Here is an 18554-nt window from a genome sequence, read left to right as displayed (position 1 = left end):
ACGGAGTTCGGACCAGAGGGACCATCATCTGTATGATCTGGGGAGGAGGGTCCGGTGATTGGGCCGCCGATAAGGGGGTACCACCTGTCTCCTGTAGGGGGTCTGAGCCTTGTCATCTAGCAGGGGGGCCTGTGGGAGGGGCTGTGCTCTGACCAACAGCGCACCCATGCGTGAGCACATCAGGCCAGCTCCGACCTTGGGGGGCACTGCTGCCAACGCTCGGCGCTTTGTATGGTTATAGGGTGGTAGAAGTCCAGAAGTCCCTGCATACAGTTCAGCGGGAAGAGTCTGACAGCTGACCATCACTCCTGCTCCTGTCTTCTTTCACTATGCAGCGCTGCCGCAATCCTCTCCTGCCTCTGTGAACTACACTGCCTCTGTATCTGTTTTGTAGAAGGTAAATGACAGAATCTCTGCCTGCATCACTGCACCCTTGATAACAAATCCCCACACCCGATCCATCTGTCCAGCCGCTTACTGTCACAGTCTCTTCTCTCCTGCTGGTTGTCCAGCTCTCACTACACCCGCAGCAGCCCTCCTCCCCCTTCTTGAGCCTACAACCAGATTGACCATTTGGAAACTCGGGCACTGCCCCAGGGCCCGGGATCAGTAGGGGGCCCCATGAGATGCCCCTGGTACCTTTTTCATAGGTTTTTTTGAGTTTGGGCAAGGACACGGGGCCCCATGATCCCCTATTGCCCAGGGGCCCCATGAGTTGTCAGTCCGCCCCTGCCTACAACTCATCCTCAGCCTTTCCCGGTCCACGATCTTGTCACCTACCTAGTTATTCCCCTGTATGCTAGGTAATCCTTTCACCAGTGCCCATCTCTTATCTGCAACTGCCACAGCCTCAGAATACTCCCAGCATTCCAGTCCTACCTCATTGCTCTTTCATCCTGCAGAACTCTTTTTTTTACACTACCGCTCAACTGCTCATCCCACACTCTTCTACCCCTGCTGCTTTTCCTTTCTGCACCCCACTTCCATCATCACCTTCCATTGAAGTAGTTCATGTAATGGTAATAATATACGTTCCTAATTTCTCACTACCACCAACCGCTCATGTACACTCCATACCCTTCTTCTGTACATACCACACACTGCCATACACTCCATACCCCTCTCCTGCACATACCACCCACCACCATACACTCCTCACTCCTCTCCTGTACATACTGCCCGCCACCATGCACTCCATACCCCTCTCCTGCACATACTGGTACTACCCACTGCTATACACTATGTACCCCTCTCCCTTTACATACTGTCCACCACCGTACACTCCATACCACTCTCCTGTACATACTACCCACCGCCATAAACTATGTACCCCTCTCCCTTTACATACCGTCCACCACCATACATTCCTTACCCCTCTCTTGCACATACTACCCACCACCATACACTCCGTACCCCTCTTCTGTGCATACCATCCACCGCAATACACTCCATATTGGTGATTATGTGAACATTAATTGTGCAAAAGCACCCCTAATGCAAACTTTTACCTTTTAATAAAATGCTGTTTGTATCAAAAGATGTTAATATCAATATATTTGTATCAAAAGATGGGTCTCCCACCGACCCACACGCCACCACTAACAGACCCTCACGCTCTTGCACATCCCGCTCCCATGCCAACTTTCTCACCCTCCTTCTCCTCCTTACCGCCGGGGATATCTCCCCAAACCCTGGCCCCTCGCCACCTCACTCACCCTCTAGGCACCCTCCTACTCCCACAAACCGCCGCAACCCCCTCAACCTTATACCTGTCCCCCTTCTCCCCGCATCCACCCCTCCACTCTCGGTTGCACTCCTGAACGCCTGATCGGTTTGCAACAAGCTCACCGCCATCCATGACCTCTTTATTTCCCACTCCCTCAACCTCCTAGCGGTCACCGAAACCTGGATCCAAGCCACGGACTCCACCTCCCCTGCGGCACTCTCCTATGGAGATCTCTTCTGCTCCCATTCACCCAGACCGAGCAGTCGTAGAGGTGGTGGGGTCGGCATGCTCTTGTCACCTCTGAGCACCTTCCAGGTCCTTCCAAACCCCCCCTCTCTATCCTTCTCCTCCTTCGAGGCCCACTGCATCCGACTCTTCTCCCCCACCCCTCTGAGGATTGCAGTAATCTATCGACCTCCTGGACCCGTATCCCGCTTCCTTGATGACTTTTCCGCCTGGCTGCCCTTCTTCCTCTCCTCTGAGCTACCCACCATCATCCTTGGTGACTTCAATATCCCTATCAATGTCAACAACCCAGCTACATCCCAACTCCTCCACCTAACCTCTTCTTTTGCACTCTCACAGTGCACAGTCCTCCACCCACACCGACGGGAACACCCTGGACCTTCTTTTCTCCCATCTCTGCACCCCCAACAACCTCACTAACACCCCTTTCCCTCTCTCTGACCACAACCTCATTACATTCTCCATCTCCCCGTCCTCTAGCACCTCCTCCCCCAAACGTCAAACCATCACCAGCAGTAACCTCCGCAACCTGAACCCAGCCCCTCTCCACTCAGCATACGACAATATCCTTCCACTGTCATGCCCTGACCTGGCCACTACTACGTACAACGACTCGCTGTCAGCTGCCTTAGACTCCCTAGCACCACTAACCACACGTAGCATTAGACCCCGACCGCTTCAACCCTTGCAAAATGACCACACAAAAAACCTCAAATGACGCAGTCGTGCGCTGGAGCGATTATGGCGCAAAACCAGATCCCCTCGAGCGTTCTCCCTCTACAAATCCACCTTCTTCACCTACACCTCCTCCCTCCACGCCGCCAAAAAATCATACTTCGTAACTCTCATTAACACCCTCTCCTCCAGTCCTCGCCGGCTCTTCTCCACTTTCAACTTCCTACTCTCTCCCCCCCCCACTCCCACCCAGTACTCACTCACCTCCCACGAGATTGCCAAGCACTTCCAAAATAAGATCGACGCAATCCATAAGGACATCACCAATGCTCAACCTACCTCCCCACCTAGCCTCCCTCCCACCATAACCCCACCATCTCTCCCCTCCTCTGACCTCTCATCTGCCCTGCCCCCCACCACATCTAACATCCCGCACAGTATTACCTCCCCAACACTCCGCTCCTTCAGCCTTGCCACCACTGAGGAGGTCACCAAGGTCTTCTCAGAAGCCCGCCTCACCACTTGCCCCCTTGACCCTGTCCCCACACAACTCTTCCGGGCACCCTCCTCCTCCATCCTACGCTCCCTCACCCACATCTTCAATCTCTCCCTCTCTACTGGCGCATTCCCCTCCCCCCAAAAGCACGCGCACATCACCCCCATACTCAAAAAACCCTCCCTGGCCCCCACCGACCTGAACAACCTTAGACCCATCTCCCTGCTGCCATTTACTTCCAAGCTCCTTGAGCGCTTAGTCTACAATCGCCTAAGCGCCCACCTCACTGACAACAACCTCCTCGATCCACTACAGTCTGGTTTCCTTCCCCTACACTCCACCGAAACCGCCCTACTCAAAATCACTAATGACCTGCTAACCGCCAAAGCTAATGGCCACTACTCAGTCCTTTTACTCCTTGACCTCTCCGCGGCCTTCGACACACCCCCTCCTTCTTAATAAACTACACTCCCTCGGCATCAGAGACTCCGCTCTCTCCTGGCTCTCCTCCTACCTATCCCAACGCTCCTTCAGCGTTACCTATAATGCTACCACCTTCCCCTCTTTCCCCCTCTCTGTTGGGGTCCCCCAAGGCTCTGTCCTCAGACCCCTTCTCTTCTCCGTCTACACCTCCTCTCTAGGCAAACTGATACACTCCCACGGCTTCAACTATCATCTCTACGCCGATGACATGCAAATTTACCTCTCCACCCCTCAAATCACCCCTTCAGTCTCCGCCTGTATCACCCACCTGCTGAACAACATATCAAACTGTATGTCGCTCCATTTCCTCAAACTGAACCTTTCCAAAACCGAGCTCCTAATCTTCCCCCCAGCCCGCGCCCCCCTCCCCACCCTTTCCATCATGACCAACAATGCCACCATCAGTCCCACCCCGCAAGCCAAAGTCCTAGGTGTCACTCTAGACTCAAACCTGTCCTTCCAACCCACTGTAATAATAATGACATAGGGCTATCTTTTACCCATGTGAGTGATCCTAATTGCCGAGTGTTAGAGATACTGTGTATAGCCCTACAGAACTGGCAGTACACAGTCCACATGTGTTTATCTACTTTTACTCTGCAAACAGGAGCTTTTATTCAGGAAGAAGACATACAGTATAGTCATAGATGCTGCGACAAAATTATAAACACTGCCATCTACTATATGCTGTTATTGTACAGAAAATACATGAACAATGCATTCCAACACCCCCACTCAACAACTACTATTTATATTAGACCCATTTCAGATCTTGGTTCTAATCCACTTTTGTTTCTCATGGGATGGAAGTCTTTGCATCTCATCCCATGAATCCGGCTCTGATTCTGGAGATAGCATGTGTTCATAATTGCCACCCTGCGATTGCCACCCTGCATCAAACATCATGGTCAGAGTTGCCAACATTTGAAAAAAAAATTTTAGGAACACTTTTTTTCTTTATGTCCAGAAAGCCATTGTAGGTGGAGTAGTATGTTATTTAGGGGCGGGGCATTAGTTTGATGTGGTCTAAAAGGGAAGGAAAAGATGGCACTGAAAAATGTGTGTGGTTTAAATTATGCTAAATATTTGGCTTGGCTTAAAGGGGGTGTGGTTAAATGGAGTCAGAGATTTTCTTGGGCTCCCCCCATGCAAGTTTTCTCTCCACCCCAACATTCCAAAAAACAAATAGACACACATATACTTATCTCAAAAACTTTAATAATGTAAACCCAAATGAATGGTCCACACTTGCCGATTGGTTGCTGGAAGTTACAGCACATCATTACTGCCCACTCATTGGTTTCTAGAGGTTACTGCACATAATTACTGCTTACCGTTATGTACTGCTACAGCTGCCTCACATATGCCCCTGCAACTGAAGAGGCTAAAGGTGGGCTGGCACGATCACCCCTCGGCTGGCCACACTCCCTCAGAGTACCAACCAATCACAAAAAAGGTGGGCATCATATGACTTCCTGGCATTGAATCATTGGCAGTCCCGAGCTGGAGGAGGTAGGGGGAGGCGGGGGATGATGTATCATCACTCACTGTGAACAGAATGATATGCCCCGCACCCTGGAAGTAATGTTTTCTGTTGTCAGCGGCTGCTAGAGCCAGCTATCTTCTCAGCTGTCGGTGACGAATCCTAATTTTTGGGACTCAGCCCAGGACAAGGACTGTCCGTGACGGCTGGCAGAAAATTTGTGAGCGTCCTGTACATTTCGGGACTGTTGGCAACTTTGCATGGCTCTTCCACTCCCACATAAAGAATGCTTCACTCTTTTTACAACCCCGTTTTGTTCTGGGCCATGAGGCCGTGGATTTCAAGCAAATCTTCAGTGTCCCCCCTACATATAGTGAGTGAATACTATCACTCTCAGCCTCTTTGAAGGTTGGTAAGACAATCTCCTGATTTTCATGAAAAACGGACATCACTGTATGAAGATCGGGCATCGAAGAAATAAATAAAAACCCTCCTACCTCTGGAAATGCTACTGGCCGAATTGTTTCTGGCATCAATACCCTGAACAAGCATCTAGCAAGTTGGGTCAGAATTGTGCTGTTACACTTATTGTGTAAAAATATAATGCAATGCATAGTTACCGTATTTTCCGGCGTATAAGACGACTTTTTACCCCTTGAAAATCTTCTCAAAAGTCGGGGGTCGTCTTATACGCCGGTAACGGCATGCTGACACTTTTTAGGGGGGCCGCCGCCGCCCCCCCCCTTCCAACAGAAGGGACACTAAGTACAGGGGTGGGCAGGGGCTGCTGTCTCTTACCTGGCTCCGGTCCCACGACGATCCGGTCCAGGAAGCGCGGCTGCTCCTTCCTTCGGTTCGTCCACTGGATGTTCGCACGGCTGCTCGGCTCCGCCTCCTCACCGGTGATTGGCCGCCAGAACTGTAGCTCAGGAAAGGCACACAGGCGGCCAATCACCGGCGAGGAGGCGGAGCTGAGCGGCCCCGCGAAAATCGAGTAGAGATGCAGGTAAGTGTGCCGTGCTTAGGTGCTGCTGCAACCACATATGCTGGCTGCAGCAGCACCGTACTGGAACAGGGGTCAGCAAGTGTCAGTGGGAGGAATAGTGCCCCATCGTTGGTGTCACTGATACCAATGATGGGGCATTATTCCTCCCACTGACACCGATGGGGCACTTTTCCTCCCCCCCACTGACACCAACGATGGGGCACTATTCCTCCCCCCACTGACACCAATGATGGGGCATTATTCCACCCCCCACTGACACCAATGATGGGATACTATTCCTCCCTCCCCACTGACACCAACGATGGGGTACTATTCCCCCCCCCCCCCACTGACACCAATGATGGGATACTATTCCTCCCACTGACACCAAAGATGGGGCACTATTCCACTGACACCAATGATGGGGTGCTATTACCCCCAATGATACTAATGATGGGGCACTATTCCTCCCACTGACACCAATGATGGGGCACTATTCCTCCCACTGATACCAATGATGGGGCACTATTCCTCCCACTGACACCAATGATGGGACACTATTCCTCCCACTGATACCAATGATGGGGCACTATTCCTCCCACTGATACCAATGATGGGGCACTATTCCTCCCACTGATACCAATGATGGGGCACTATTCCTCCCACTGATACCAATGATGGGGCACTATTCCTGCCACTGATACTAATGATGGGGTGCTATTCCTCCCACTGACACCAATGATGGGGCACTATTCCTCCCACTGATACTAATGATGGGGTGCTATTCCTCCCACTGACACCAATGATGGGGCACTATTCCTGCCACTGATAGTAATGATGGGGCACTATTCCTGCCACTGATACCAATGATGGGGCACTATTCTTCCCACTGACACCAATGATGGGGCACTATTCCTCCCACTGACACCAATGATGGGGCACTATTCCTGCCACTGATACCAATGATGGGGCACTATTCCTCCCACTGACACCAATGATGGGGCACTATTCCTCCCACTGACACCAATGATGGGGCACTATTCCTCCCACTGACACCAATGATGGGGCACTATTCCTCCCACTAATACCAATGATGGGGCACTATTCCTCCCACTGACACCAATGATGGGGAACGATTCTTCCCACTGGTGTGGAAGAGGGGTAGTCTTATACGGCGAGTATAGCCCAAACACTACATTTTAAACAGGAAAAGTAGGGGGTCGTCTTATACGCCCAGTCGTCTTATACGCCTGAAAATACGGTAATTCTAGCAGCAGACCTCCTGTGTAAGTCTAAGCTGGTAACCTGCAAAGGCTTTTAATGAAAAAGATCAGAGTATTGCACAAACCCTAAAGTAAGATGGCCGCTGGACCTCCTCGTGGTCCTGGTGGTGATGACATCACACGCTGTCAGCTCAGGAGGACAACAACAGCCCGACGGCCTCTCCTGCACATAGCAGACCCCGCCATGATGCCTAAAGGCCTTTCTTCGATCTTTTCCCAGACTTTCTCTCATCAGCGATACTTATCCAGATTATGATCTTACCGGATCCCTCCCATCCATCTCTAGGACCATGTCGGTAGCACCTCGGGACCTATTTGGCCCCTTAACTGTACACCTTCACCCTTTCATTTTCTGCTCTCTAACCCATCCGCCCTGGTCCAGGTCTTTTGATGCCCCTGCAGATGTTGCCAAATTCGCCTCATCGATCAGAAGACCTTTTCCCTCTCCATCTCAGCTTCTCCAATGGACCGCCAGTCCTGATGTACCTCCACAGGCACCCTCCATGTCACCGGCCTTTTTATTGCTGCATTTTCACTACCTCTGATGGATGCCTGGGGGATTGTCCTACAGTTTTTCTCTAGCCCTGTTTGTAATGTATATGCTGATTTGTTCGCTGCATAGAGTCTCTGGAGAGTATGGATCTCCAGACCCTCTATGCCCGGCCCCTGCTTGGTTGTATGGCCTCCCAGGGGTCTTTTGATGATCTTGCAGTGGTCAGAAGTGAATTCCATGCCCTCCATTACATATTGTCTGTATTTCCCTGACCATGATCCCTACTGTTCTTCATTAGAGTTTACTGTGAGAGGCTTCATACTCCAGCTCGCCTTTATAACTTTTCCAGGGGTAGTGTGGGATGGCGGTGGGAGACTGGGTTGGGGGGAGGAAGGGATCCGGGACCCGGGCTGTCATTTCCATACTATTATTATGTTACATATCTGTCTGAAATCAAGTATCACCTCGTTTCACTCTCCAGGTGTTGTTCCCTGCGTGGTCTGGACCCCTCCTTCACCTCATGTCATAACACCCATCTAAACTACATTTACTGCTTACAGGTTTTGAAACCATCATTCAGAGTTTCTGCTGAGCTCCCCCCCAGTCCCATCCTCTCCCCTCTCCCCTTGCCTAGCTACCGCTATTTTCTCTTTTTAGACACGAGGTGCTACTTGATTTTTAGAATGTTGTGGAGTCCTGCGGGAGCGGGGTGGGAGATGGATGTTCTGAGTTTTTGAGAGTGAGCCAGGAAGAGAAGAGTTAGGACAGATGAGAGATACCTTAGGGTTCCAAAAAGAAATGGTGCACTATGTCTCATTTTTCCCAATTGTTTCCTTTGATGGTTGCTTTTCTTTGAATGGTTGCAGTGCTGTTTCTGTGATGTTGCAATGTTTTTGCCCTAAACAGATTATGATATGATTTGCTTTTCATCTTAACGATATGCAGGTTTTCCATCTGGCTTTCACTGATGTTTTATTTTCAGCATGGACTCGCACACTGGCCCTACCACGGCACACCTACAATACCACAACTCTGCCCATAACTTTAGGATCATGCTAAGACTGCTTTCCACTTAGATGTGCATTTTCTCATTTCCCTACATACAATGCTTCCACCACTATACGCCCTAATGAAATATATTCGGTCTCCTTGCCCTCGTGACATTTATTAAATTTTCCTTCTGATATCCCTAAGCTTGTTGCTGCGTCTTACCTCACCCATTATGTTGGAGGATGGCGGTTGTGCCCCTATCTATATCTTCATTCAAACGAATTGTGCTCACCCTCCCTCCCCGATTCTTGCATTTTTTAAGGTCCATGGCCTGGCGGACTCTTTCATTTTGGATCTAAGTCCACCGCGTTTCCCACACAGCGAGCTTTGATAGCTCTCGCTGAACTCTTTCCGGTCGTCTTTACTCCCTTGTCCTCTGCCTCTTATCTCCTTTCATTCCTTGTTCTTCTTTCTGCTATTTCCCTCCTACCCCTTCTTCTTTCTTGTTCTTCTTTCCTCCTTCCCGTATTTTGATGGGTCAGCTGGTCTACCCCCACTGCCGGTTCTCTCTCTCTCTCTTTCCTCCCCTCATTTCCCTCTTCCATTTCATTTCTTTTCTTTTCCTTCCCCTCTCCCCCCCTTCTTCTCCCCCCACCCTCCCCTTTTTTTTCTTCTCTCTCTTCCCCATAACCCCTTTCCCATCCATTTAGGTTCCCTTTACTCTCCCAGACATGCTTCTCTCAACTCCCTGTCAGGACATCTTTCGCTGAAAGTTCTGTCTATTAATGTGAAGGGTCTGAATACCCCTGAAAAGCGCTCTTTCCTGCTTTCGCACCTTTTTAAACAGAGAGCGGATATTGTCTTTCTTCAGGAAACGCACTTGGATGCCTCTCTTCTTTCTGACTTGGCCAATGAAGCAGAGGTTCACTCCCAATTAACGGACTACTTTTCGAACAATCAAACTCCAGATACCTCTTCATTAACTCAATGGGATTCACATAAATGCGTCATTCGAGGAGTCCTAACAGCTATGGCCACAAAACGTAAAAAAGAGAGACAGACTCGCTTACAACAACTCTTAGATCGCATTAAATTCCTGGAAAACATAATCAGGCCGCCTCGACTTTATCTGATCTTACGGACACCCGCACACAGCTCTTAAATGAACTAGGCAAGGCAGCTAAGCGCAGATTCATTTTGTCACAAAAACTTTTTTATGAGTTTGCTAACAAAAGTGGGAGATTCTTAGCCAGATCCCTCCAGACAAAAAAGTTGAGTTTAACGGTTCACAAGATTAGGGGCTCGGATGGCTCTTTGGCCACCTCAAATGTGGATATAGCATCTCACTTTGAGCAATACTACAAAACATAATAAAATCTCCCTCCAGAACATCGCCCTTCTGAGGCCAATAAGCCTAGAGACACCTTAATCTCTGACTTTCTTCGCCTCTATAGTCCTTCCACTGTACCTGATGATACTGTTCAGGATTTGGAACATCATATCATGGCAGAGGAACTCTCCCGAGCTGTCCAGCAAATTAAACCTGGTAAACGCCCGGGCACTGATGGTCTTTCTGTGGCATATTACAAGGATTTTCTAGATATTTTGAGTGGAACCTTCCTCTCCGCCTTCAACACTTTCTCTTCACCCTCCACGCAACATCATCGCCTCCTGGAAGCTCATATCACTGTCATCCCCAAAGAAGGTAAAGATGTCACTTTGGTTACCAATTATAGACCCATTTCTCTTTTGAACGTAGACATCAAAATCTACGCAAAGATCCCTGATTGACCTTGACCAAGTGGGCTTCATCCCGGGAAGGAAAGCAAGGGATAACACCATCAAAGCTCTTAACCTTCTCCACCGACTTCACGATTCTCGCAGTCCAGGATTTATTCCTTCCCTAGATGCCGAGAAGGCTTTTGATAGGGTGTCCTGGGAATACTTAAAGGCATCCCTACAGGCAATTGGTTTAGGGGACACCATGCTCAATTTCATTATGGCACTGTATTCTGGTCCAACGGCTCAGGTCGGTGTGAATGGGCACCTATCTCATCCATTCCCTCTTGGGAATGGTACGCGCCAAGGTTGCCCCCTATCCCCGCTTCTTCTTGTGATATTACTAGAACCATTGTTACGCAAACTCCGCTTAAACCCAGATATCAGGGGTATTTCCGTGGCGAACAAGGTATACAAACTTGCTGCCTACGCAGACGACATTCTTTTGTTTTTGATGGAGCCCCGGATCACCTTGCCCAACCTACTTAAGGATTTTTCTTTTTTCAATATATCTCGAACCTCAAAATTAATAATTCCAAATCCTATGCCTTAAACATTACTCTTCCTCCAGACTTGGTTTCCTTTTGTCAGTCACAGTTCCCGTTTCAATGGGAAAGGGACTCCCTTACCTATCTGGGAATACAGCTTACGAGTAACCTCTCTGATCTTTATGTCAAAAACTTTCTTCCAACCCTTGGTGCCATCCGAGCAGACCTAACTAGGTGGCATCGCCCATGCTTCTCCTGGTTTGGTAGGGCTGCTATACTAAAAATGAATATCCTCCCGCGCCTCCTCTATCTATTTCAAACCTTACCTATCCATTTACCACCCGCCTTTTTTGTTTCATGCAGAAGAATGTGCTCTCTTTTTCTCTGGAATCATAACTTCTCACAACTTGTGCTCCCCAAATCCAAAAGGGGGATTGGTCTACCTGACCTGCAACTTTACCATCGGGCCTGCCATCTTACTAGGATAATCGATTGGAATATTCACTTTACCACCAAAGCGTGGGTCCAGCTGGAACACTCTTGTTCCACTTCCCCCTTGGCATCGATCCCGTGGCTTCTGACCAAACACATTCCTCAAGACCTCCTCCTACATCCAATAATCGGTCCTTCCCTTTAAAACTTAAAATGCCACCAATCCACTAACTTCTCTTCGCCTCAATCCGGACTTCCCTCCCGGTATGCATAAGTCCTTTCCATCAGCACATTGGCCACACAGTCAAGTTTTGGCGAACCATTTTTTTCACAAAGGTCAGCTGAAGACTTGTTCTTCCCTGGCAAGTACTATGGGTGATCTCACCTTTCCCTTTGGGCCTATCTTCAAAGCAGACATTTTCTTCTCTCTCCTGCATATCGCCATAAATGGGTCCGCCCTCTCACCTCCTTTGAGTCACTCTGTTCAAAGACTGAACCACGGAGGCATTTAGTATCATTTACCTATCTGCTTCTTCTTGGTGACAGAACCTCTGACTCACTTCCCGCCTACAAAGCTTGGAAAAGAGACTTAAACGTTGACTTTTCTTCCTCTGATTGGGACCAAATCTTTACCTTATCTCATAAGTGCTCCTTGAATGTTTCGGCACAAGAAAACGGATACAAGTTGGCAACACGTTGGTACAATACACCTTCTAGAATCCATCATTTTAATCCATCCAGACCCAGTACTTGTTGGAGATGTGGGGCTCCTGTTGGATCTCTTCTTCATATCTGGTGGGACTGCCCTATGGTTCAGCCCTTTTGGCAGGAGGTACATTGGATTACTTCTTCGGTGTCTACTCTTGATATTGAGTTCTCTCCGGCCCAACTCCTCCTTCACCACACTCCGCTTCCCAAACGTCTATATTTCAAATCTCTGGCTATGCATATGCCTAATGCGGCTAAACTCTGCTTACTGGTTCTCTGGGGGTCTGTTCACCCCCGAAAGTGCGAGATTGGTTGAACAGAATTGCTGAAATGGAAGAGCTGATTGCTTTTTCTCTGGATAACCCTACCAAATTTTCTCATATGTGGTCCTGTTGGATTCACTTCCGAACGACCCCTGAATATCGTTCTTTCATGGGCCTTGCTGATTGATTCTGAATATCTCTGATACCCCGTAGTGTTTCTGGCGATATATCGCCTCTCTTTTTTTTCAAGGTTGTGATTGAGGTCGTTTGTCTCGATGTCCTGTGCTGCTTGGAGCAAGCTACGCTTTGCACCCTGATATGCCTGCAACTGCCCCCAGCTCGCTTCTCTGCCAGGGTTGCGTGTATCTCTCATGTCCTGGGGGTCTTCAGTAAAGGTGACTTACCTACCCTCCTACTCCTCCACACCTCCTCCCCGTCCGACCCTTCCCCAACCCCCCCATCTCCCCCCCCCCTTTTTTTTTTCTCTTTTTCTTCTTCTCCTCTCTTCCCTTCTTTTTCATGCTTATTCTTAAATTCTTAATCCCAATTTCCCTGCTTTCTTACTCAGAGTTTAGCTTTCATTCTCCCCTTTCTATTTTGGTACACTTCTCTACTCATAAGAGCCCTACTCCCTATCTGCAATCCAGCTGTGCATATGTTTTACTTTTACATATCTCCTTTCCCGAACCCTTTACCCACGTGCTGGCAACCTGTAGTGGGTTACCTCAGTTTCATCAAAAGTACAAGGCCATATCCTACAAGCCCTTGCACCCCCCCCCCCACACACACCTACTGTATACATTTCCAGTGCATACCTTTGACTCACTGACCCTGCTCTTTGCTGCTGCTTGGTAACTGAGGTTATATATCATCGACCCTGCCAGTGCTGTGATTCCAATATGCTGAATAAGGGCTTGAGACCAGATCTGCCTTTAATGTTCCTGCTCGCATGTTCTCATTTTTCCCCTGTTTTCTTTTCCCTGGGATGACTCACGTCTGATTCTTTGTCTATGTATTGCTATGTATCTTTTTGTTTACTGTATGTGTATTACCTCCTATTGTATGTCCGACTGATACCTTGTATTACCTGTACTTATTGTATGCTCTGAGTTTATTAAGCTTGAGGTGATTGTAGCTGTATTAGTGCATTTGCGACAGAAACAATTGAGTACTGTCCGTGATACTTTTTTATTTGCACTAACATACAATTTTGAGGACAAGCTTTCGGGGTATATCCCCTTCTTCAAAGAATAGTACTGCTTGGACTTTGAAGAAGGGGACATACCCCGAAAGCTTGTCTTCAAAATTGTATGTTAGTGCAAATAAAAAAAGTATCACGGACAGTACTCAATTGTTTATTGATAAACTTTATGAAAAAAAAAAAAAAGTTACCGCCTTAGTAAGATTTCTTCTTCCCTCAACTTTAGTTAAAAGTCAAGCAGTCTGGAACAGGGGCGGACTGACCATTCGGGCATTGCCCGAGGGCCCGGGGTCAGTAGGGGGCCCGTGAGAGGATCAATGTGGGGAATAGAGAAGGAGGCAGTCTCAGATCCCGACCCAGAAGTAGCTCACCTGTCACTTCACATGGTGGCAGAGTGAGTCGGGTGATGGGTCCGGACACTGTGCTGGTGATGGAGCCAGTGGGCAGTGGGAAGGTGAGAGGCATATCATCCATGGGTGCGGGGTGTTCACCGCACACACCCTGCACCACCCCCCCCCCCCATGGATGATATGTATCAGAACAAAGTTGGAGGTGATCGGCATGGATTTCAATGAAGCAGCTGAAAGACTTCCAGCTGCCTCCTTGAAATCCATGCAGGGAGATCGGTGCTGTCACTGTCCCTCCACTGCACCGATCGTCCCTGACTGTATCGGATTTCCCTCATGGGCCCCCCTCTGTGCTCTTTACCCCCTTTGCAGGTCTCTGATGCTTCGTCTTCTCTGACAGTGTCCAGCCCCTCCCCACCATCCTCCACGGCAGAGCAGAGGAGAGAGGATCTGCTCTGACTCCCCTGTCCAGATCAGCCGGCAGCTCTATGATTCATTCTCTCTCCCTCTTCCTCTCTCTCTCTCTCCTTCTCCCCCTCTCTCTCCCTCCCTCTCTCTCTCTCCCCTTCCTTTCCTCCATCCCCTCCTTTCATTCTTTCTTCCCTTCCCTCCCCTCCTTTCATTTCCTTCATTCCTCCCTTCCTTCATTCCTTCCTTCTTCCTTCTAATCCTTCCCTCCATTTTCTTCCTTCCCTCCCTCCCTCCCTTCCTTCCTTCCTTCCTTCCTTCCTTCCTTCCTTCCTTCCTTCCTTCCTTCCTCCATTCCCTCCCTCCCTTTTCTTCCTGCTTCCATCCCCTCCCTTCATTCTTTCTTTCCTTCCTTCCCTCCCTCCTCTATCCCTTCCTTCCTTTTGGTCTCCCTCTCTCCCCTTCTTTCCTTCCTTCCTTCATCTATTTCATCCCTCCTTTTTCTTCCTTCCTTCCTCCCTCCCCTCCTTCCTTCCCTCGCTCCCCTTCCTGAATTCCATCCGCCATCCATTTTCTTCCTTCCTTCCTTCCTTCCTTCCTTCCTTCCTTCCATCACCTCCCTTCATTTCTTCCTTCCCTTTCTCCTTGTCCTTCAATCATTCCTTCCTTCTTTCCCCCTTCTTTCCCCTTCCTTCAATCCTTCCTTCCTTTCTCCATTCCTCCCTCCCTTCATTCCTTCCTTCCTTCATCCATCCCCTCCCTTCATTCTTTCCTCCCTCCCCTCCTGTCATATCCTTCCTGCCTCCCTCCCCTCCTTTCATTTCCTTCCTTACTCCCCTCCTTCCTTCCCTCCCTTTCCTTCATTCTTTCCTCCATTAATTTCCTTCCTTCCTCCATCCATTCCCTCCCTCCCTTTTCTTTCTTCCCTTCCTTCCTTTCTCTATTATTCCCTTTCTTTTCTTCCTTCCTCCCTCCCCTCCTTCCTTCCTTCATTCCTTCCTTCCCTCCCCTTTCTTCCTCCCTTCCTCCATCCATTCCTTCCTTCCTCCATCCATTCCCTCCCTCCCTTTTCTTCCTTCCTCCATCCCCTCCCTTCATTCTGTCCTCCCTCCCCTCCTTTAATTTCCTTCCTCCCTTCCTTCCTTCTTCCTTCCCTCCCCCTCCTTCATTCCTTCCTTCCTCCATCCATTCCCTCCCTCCCTTTTCTTACTTCCTTCCCTCCCTTCTTTTTTTCCTTCCTTCCTTCATCCATTCCCTCCCTCCCTCCTTTTTCTTCCTTTCTTCCTTCCTTTATCAATTTCCTTCCTTCCTCCATCCATTTCCTCCCTCTTTTTTCTTCCTTCCTTCCTCCCTCCCCTCCTTCCTTCCCTCCCCTTCCTTCATTTCTTCCTCCATCCATTTTCTTCCTTCCTTCCTCCATTCCCTCCCTCCCTTTAATTCCGTACCTTCATTCCTTCCTCTATCCCCACCCTTCATTTTTTCATTCCCTACCTCCTCATCATTCAATCATTCCTTCCTTCCTTCCCCCCTCCCTCCCCTTCCTTCAATCCTTCCTTCCTTTCTCCCTTCCTCCCTTCATTCCTTCCTTCCTCCCTCCCCTCCTTCCCTCCCTTTCCTTCATTCCTTCCTCCATTCCTTCCTTCCCTCCTTTACCTTCATTACTGCATCCATTTTCTTTTCTTCCTTCCTTCATTCCTTCCTTCCTCCATCCATTCCCTCCCTCCCTCCCTTTTCTTCCTTCCCTTCATTCCTCCCACCCCTCCTTCCTTCACTCCCCTTCCTTCCTCCATCCATTACCTCCTTCCTTCCTTCCTTCCTTCCTTCCTTCCTTCATCTATTCCCTCCCTTTCTTTCCTTCCTTCCTTCCTTCCTTCCTTCCTTCCTTCCTCCCCTCCCCTTTCTTCCTTCATCCATTCCCTCCCTCCCTAACTTCCTCCCTTCCCTCCTTTTCCTTCATTCCTTCCTCCATCCATTTTCTTTCCTTCCTTCCTCCATTCCCTCCCTCCCTTTTCTTCTTTCCCTTCCTTCCTCCATCCCCTTCCTTTATTCTTTCCTTCCACCCCTCCTTCCTTCCCTCCCTTTTCTTCCTCCATCCATTCCCTCCCTCCCTCCCTTTTCTTCCTTCCTTTCTTCCTTCCCTTCATCCATTCCCTTCCTTCTGATATAACGGGGTACAGGTTCTGTTTATTCATCCCAATCTAATGACAGCCCAACATATACTAGTGCTCCCTGTTCACTCCCAACTGACACTGTCCACTGCCCCCACAAAATCATTGTGAAAAAAATAATACAGAAATAAATTGTAAAAAATAATTACAAAATTAGATAATAAAAATTAAAACATTTTTACACCCATGACATTTCTCTACTGACACCATCCACTGACCACCCAAAAGCATTTTAAAAAAAAATTATAAAAATAATAAAACATTAATTTGTAAAAAAAATAATACAATTGTAAAAAAAAATAAAATAAAAATGAAGAACTACTGACACCACCTACTGACACCATCCTACATATACTACCCACCGCCATACACTCCACACTCCTTTCCCTGTACATACTACCCACTGTCATACACACCACACTGTACATTCCCTATTTAACATTACCTCATTCTGCACTATATAAGTAATCTCAGACACTATTTAACCACACCCCTTTTAAGCCATGCCCAATTTTTAGCGCAGCTTAAAACACACCCCTCCTCTCTCATCCCTTCCTCTCTCTCTCTCTCTCACACACTCCTCCTCTTTTTCACCCTCTCACTCTCCTCTCTCTTTTACTTCCCCCACATGGCAGCCATCTTTAAACCTAAAAGTACCCAGTGGCTTCTACGGAAAGAAGCTGGGAAAATTCATGCAGTCTTTGCTGCAGTAAATATTTAAATGCCCCTTCTATGCAGCTGAGCTGCAATATGTAGGTAGGGTGTTGTGTGGGTGTGCTTGAGTGTAGGCTGGGACACAGGGGGCCCCATTATCTCTTACTGCCCGGGGACCCCATGAGTTGTCAGTCTGCCCCTGGTCTGGAATATCCTTACAAGCCTACCTTTACATTGTTTTTTTTTAAAAGGTACCTGAGTACTTAGCTCTGCATCAAGAGAACTATGATTAGAATAAAAAGGTGAACCAGAATGAAAAGTAACAATTTAAATATAAAACAAAGCTTATGAATATCAATGACAAATAATTAACATTATTTTGATTGCTTTTTATTTTCAGGGAGTTCTTGAAAACTTTATTGGAACAGCAGTCTGTGGTGGCATATTTTGTCTATTTGCTGGGCAGCCTCTAACTATTCTAAGTAGCACTGGACCAGTCCTTGTATTTGAGAGGCTTCTGTATAATTTTAGCAAGTAAGTGTTATTGCAAAAATAGTAAATGTAGAAAACATATTGTGTAAATACAATAGTTTAGGAGTCTGTATTAACTTTAAATAGGAAATCTAGCTTCAAATATGTTCAATTCTATTTGTTGTGAGGAGACTGTGTTTCTCATAATCTCCTGAAATGTGCATGTAGACCAATGTTGCAGGACGATGTTCACTCTGGCTGACTACCATCTTCACTCAGACAGCCACATCAGTAGAATGCCTCTATAATCCTCTAGACTGCAGGAAGAGTTGTCACAATGCTGCCGATGTCATTTGTTGGCATTAATAACAGTGGTATGCATGATATAAATCCAACATAAAGGCATTTAAAGAGAGGAAAGGATCTGTCTATTAGATTTTTTATTAGGTTTACATTTTGAAATTGCATTTCCAACACACAAAAATGTAAGAAGGTGATATCAGATAATATCAATATTTCAGGCATTCTTAATAGTTTAATATGATCATTCTAATTTGGCAGATTTACTTGGAGGCTGTAGAATCCAAGTAAAGGTGCATAAAAGAAGACTTTTAATTAATTTCATAGCACCAAGCAGATCTAGTGTTTAATTCATAAAGCATAGTATAAAGGGTTCACTTGAATAGACTTTTTTTTTTATTACTAATTTTCCTGCATGTTTTTGCCCAGAAGTGATGATGCCAATTTAGTGTCCAATTTGCAAGCTGGAGTGATA

General features: G+C 47.8%; 1 protein-coding gene across 1 annotated transcript in view; it reads left to right on the top strand.

Annotated features, from left to right (window-relative positions):
* LOC149455100 (electrogenic sodium bicarbonate cotransporter 1-like) overlaps positions 1-18554 on the top strand; it is a 619577-nt gene that overhangs the window by 397172 nt on the left and 203851 nt on the right. Inside the window, exon 11 of the mRNA XM_089686634.1 lies at positions 17709-17842. Coding sequence (XP_089542760.1) covers positions 17709-17842 — 134 coding nt within the window. The remainder of the gene's footprint in view (positions 1-17708; positions 17843-18554) is intronic.

This window comes from Staurois parvus, unplaced genomic scaffold (genome assembly GCF_062004578.1).
Source record: "Staurois parvus isolate SC_StPar_1 unplaced genomic scaffold, SC_StPar_1.0 ptg000403l, whole genome shotgun sequence".
Classification (NCBI taxonomy): Eukaryota; Metazoa; Chordata; class Amphibia; order Anura; family Ranidae; genus Staurois; species Staurois parvus.
This window is presented reverse-complemented; position numbering and strand designations above follow the sequence as displayed.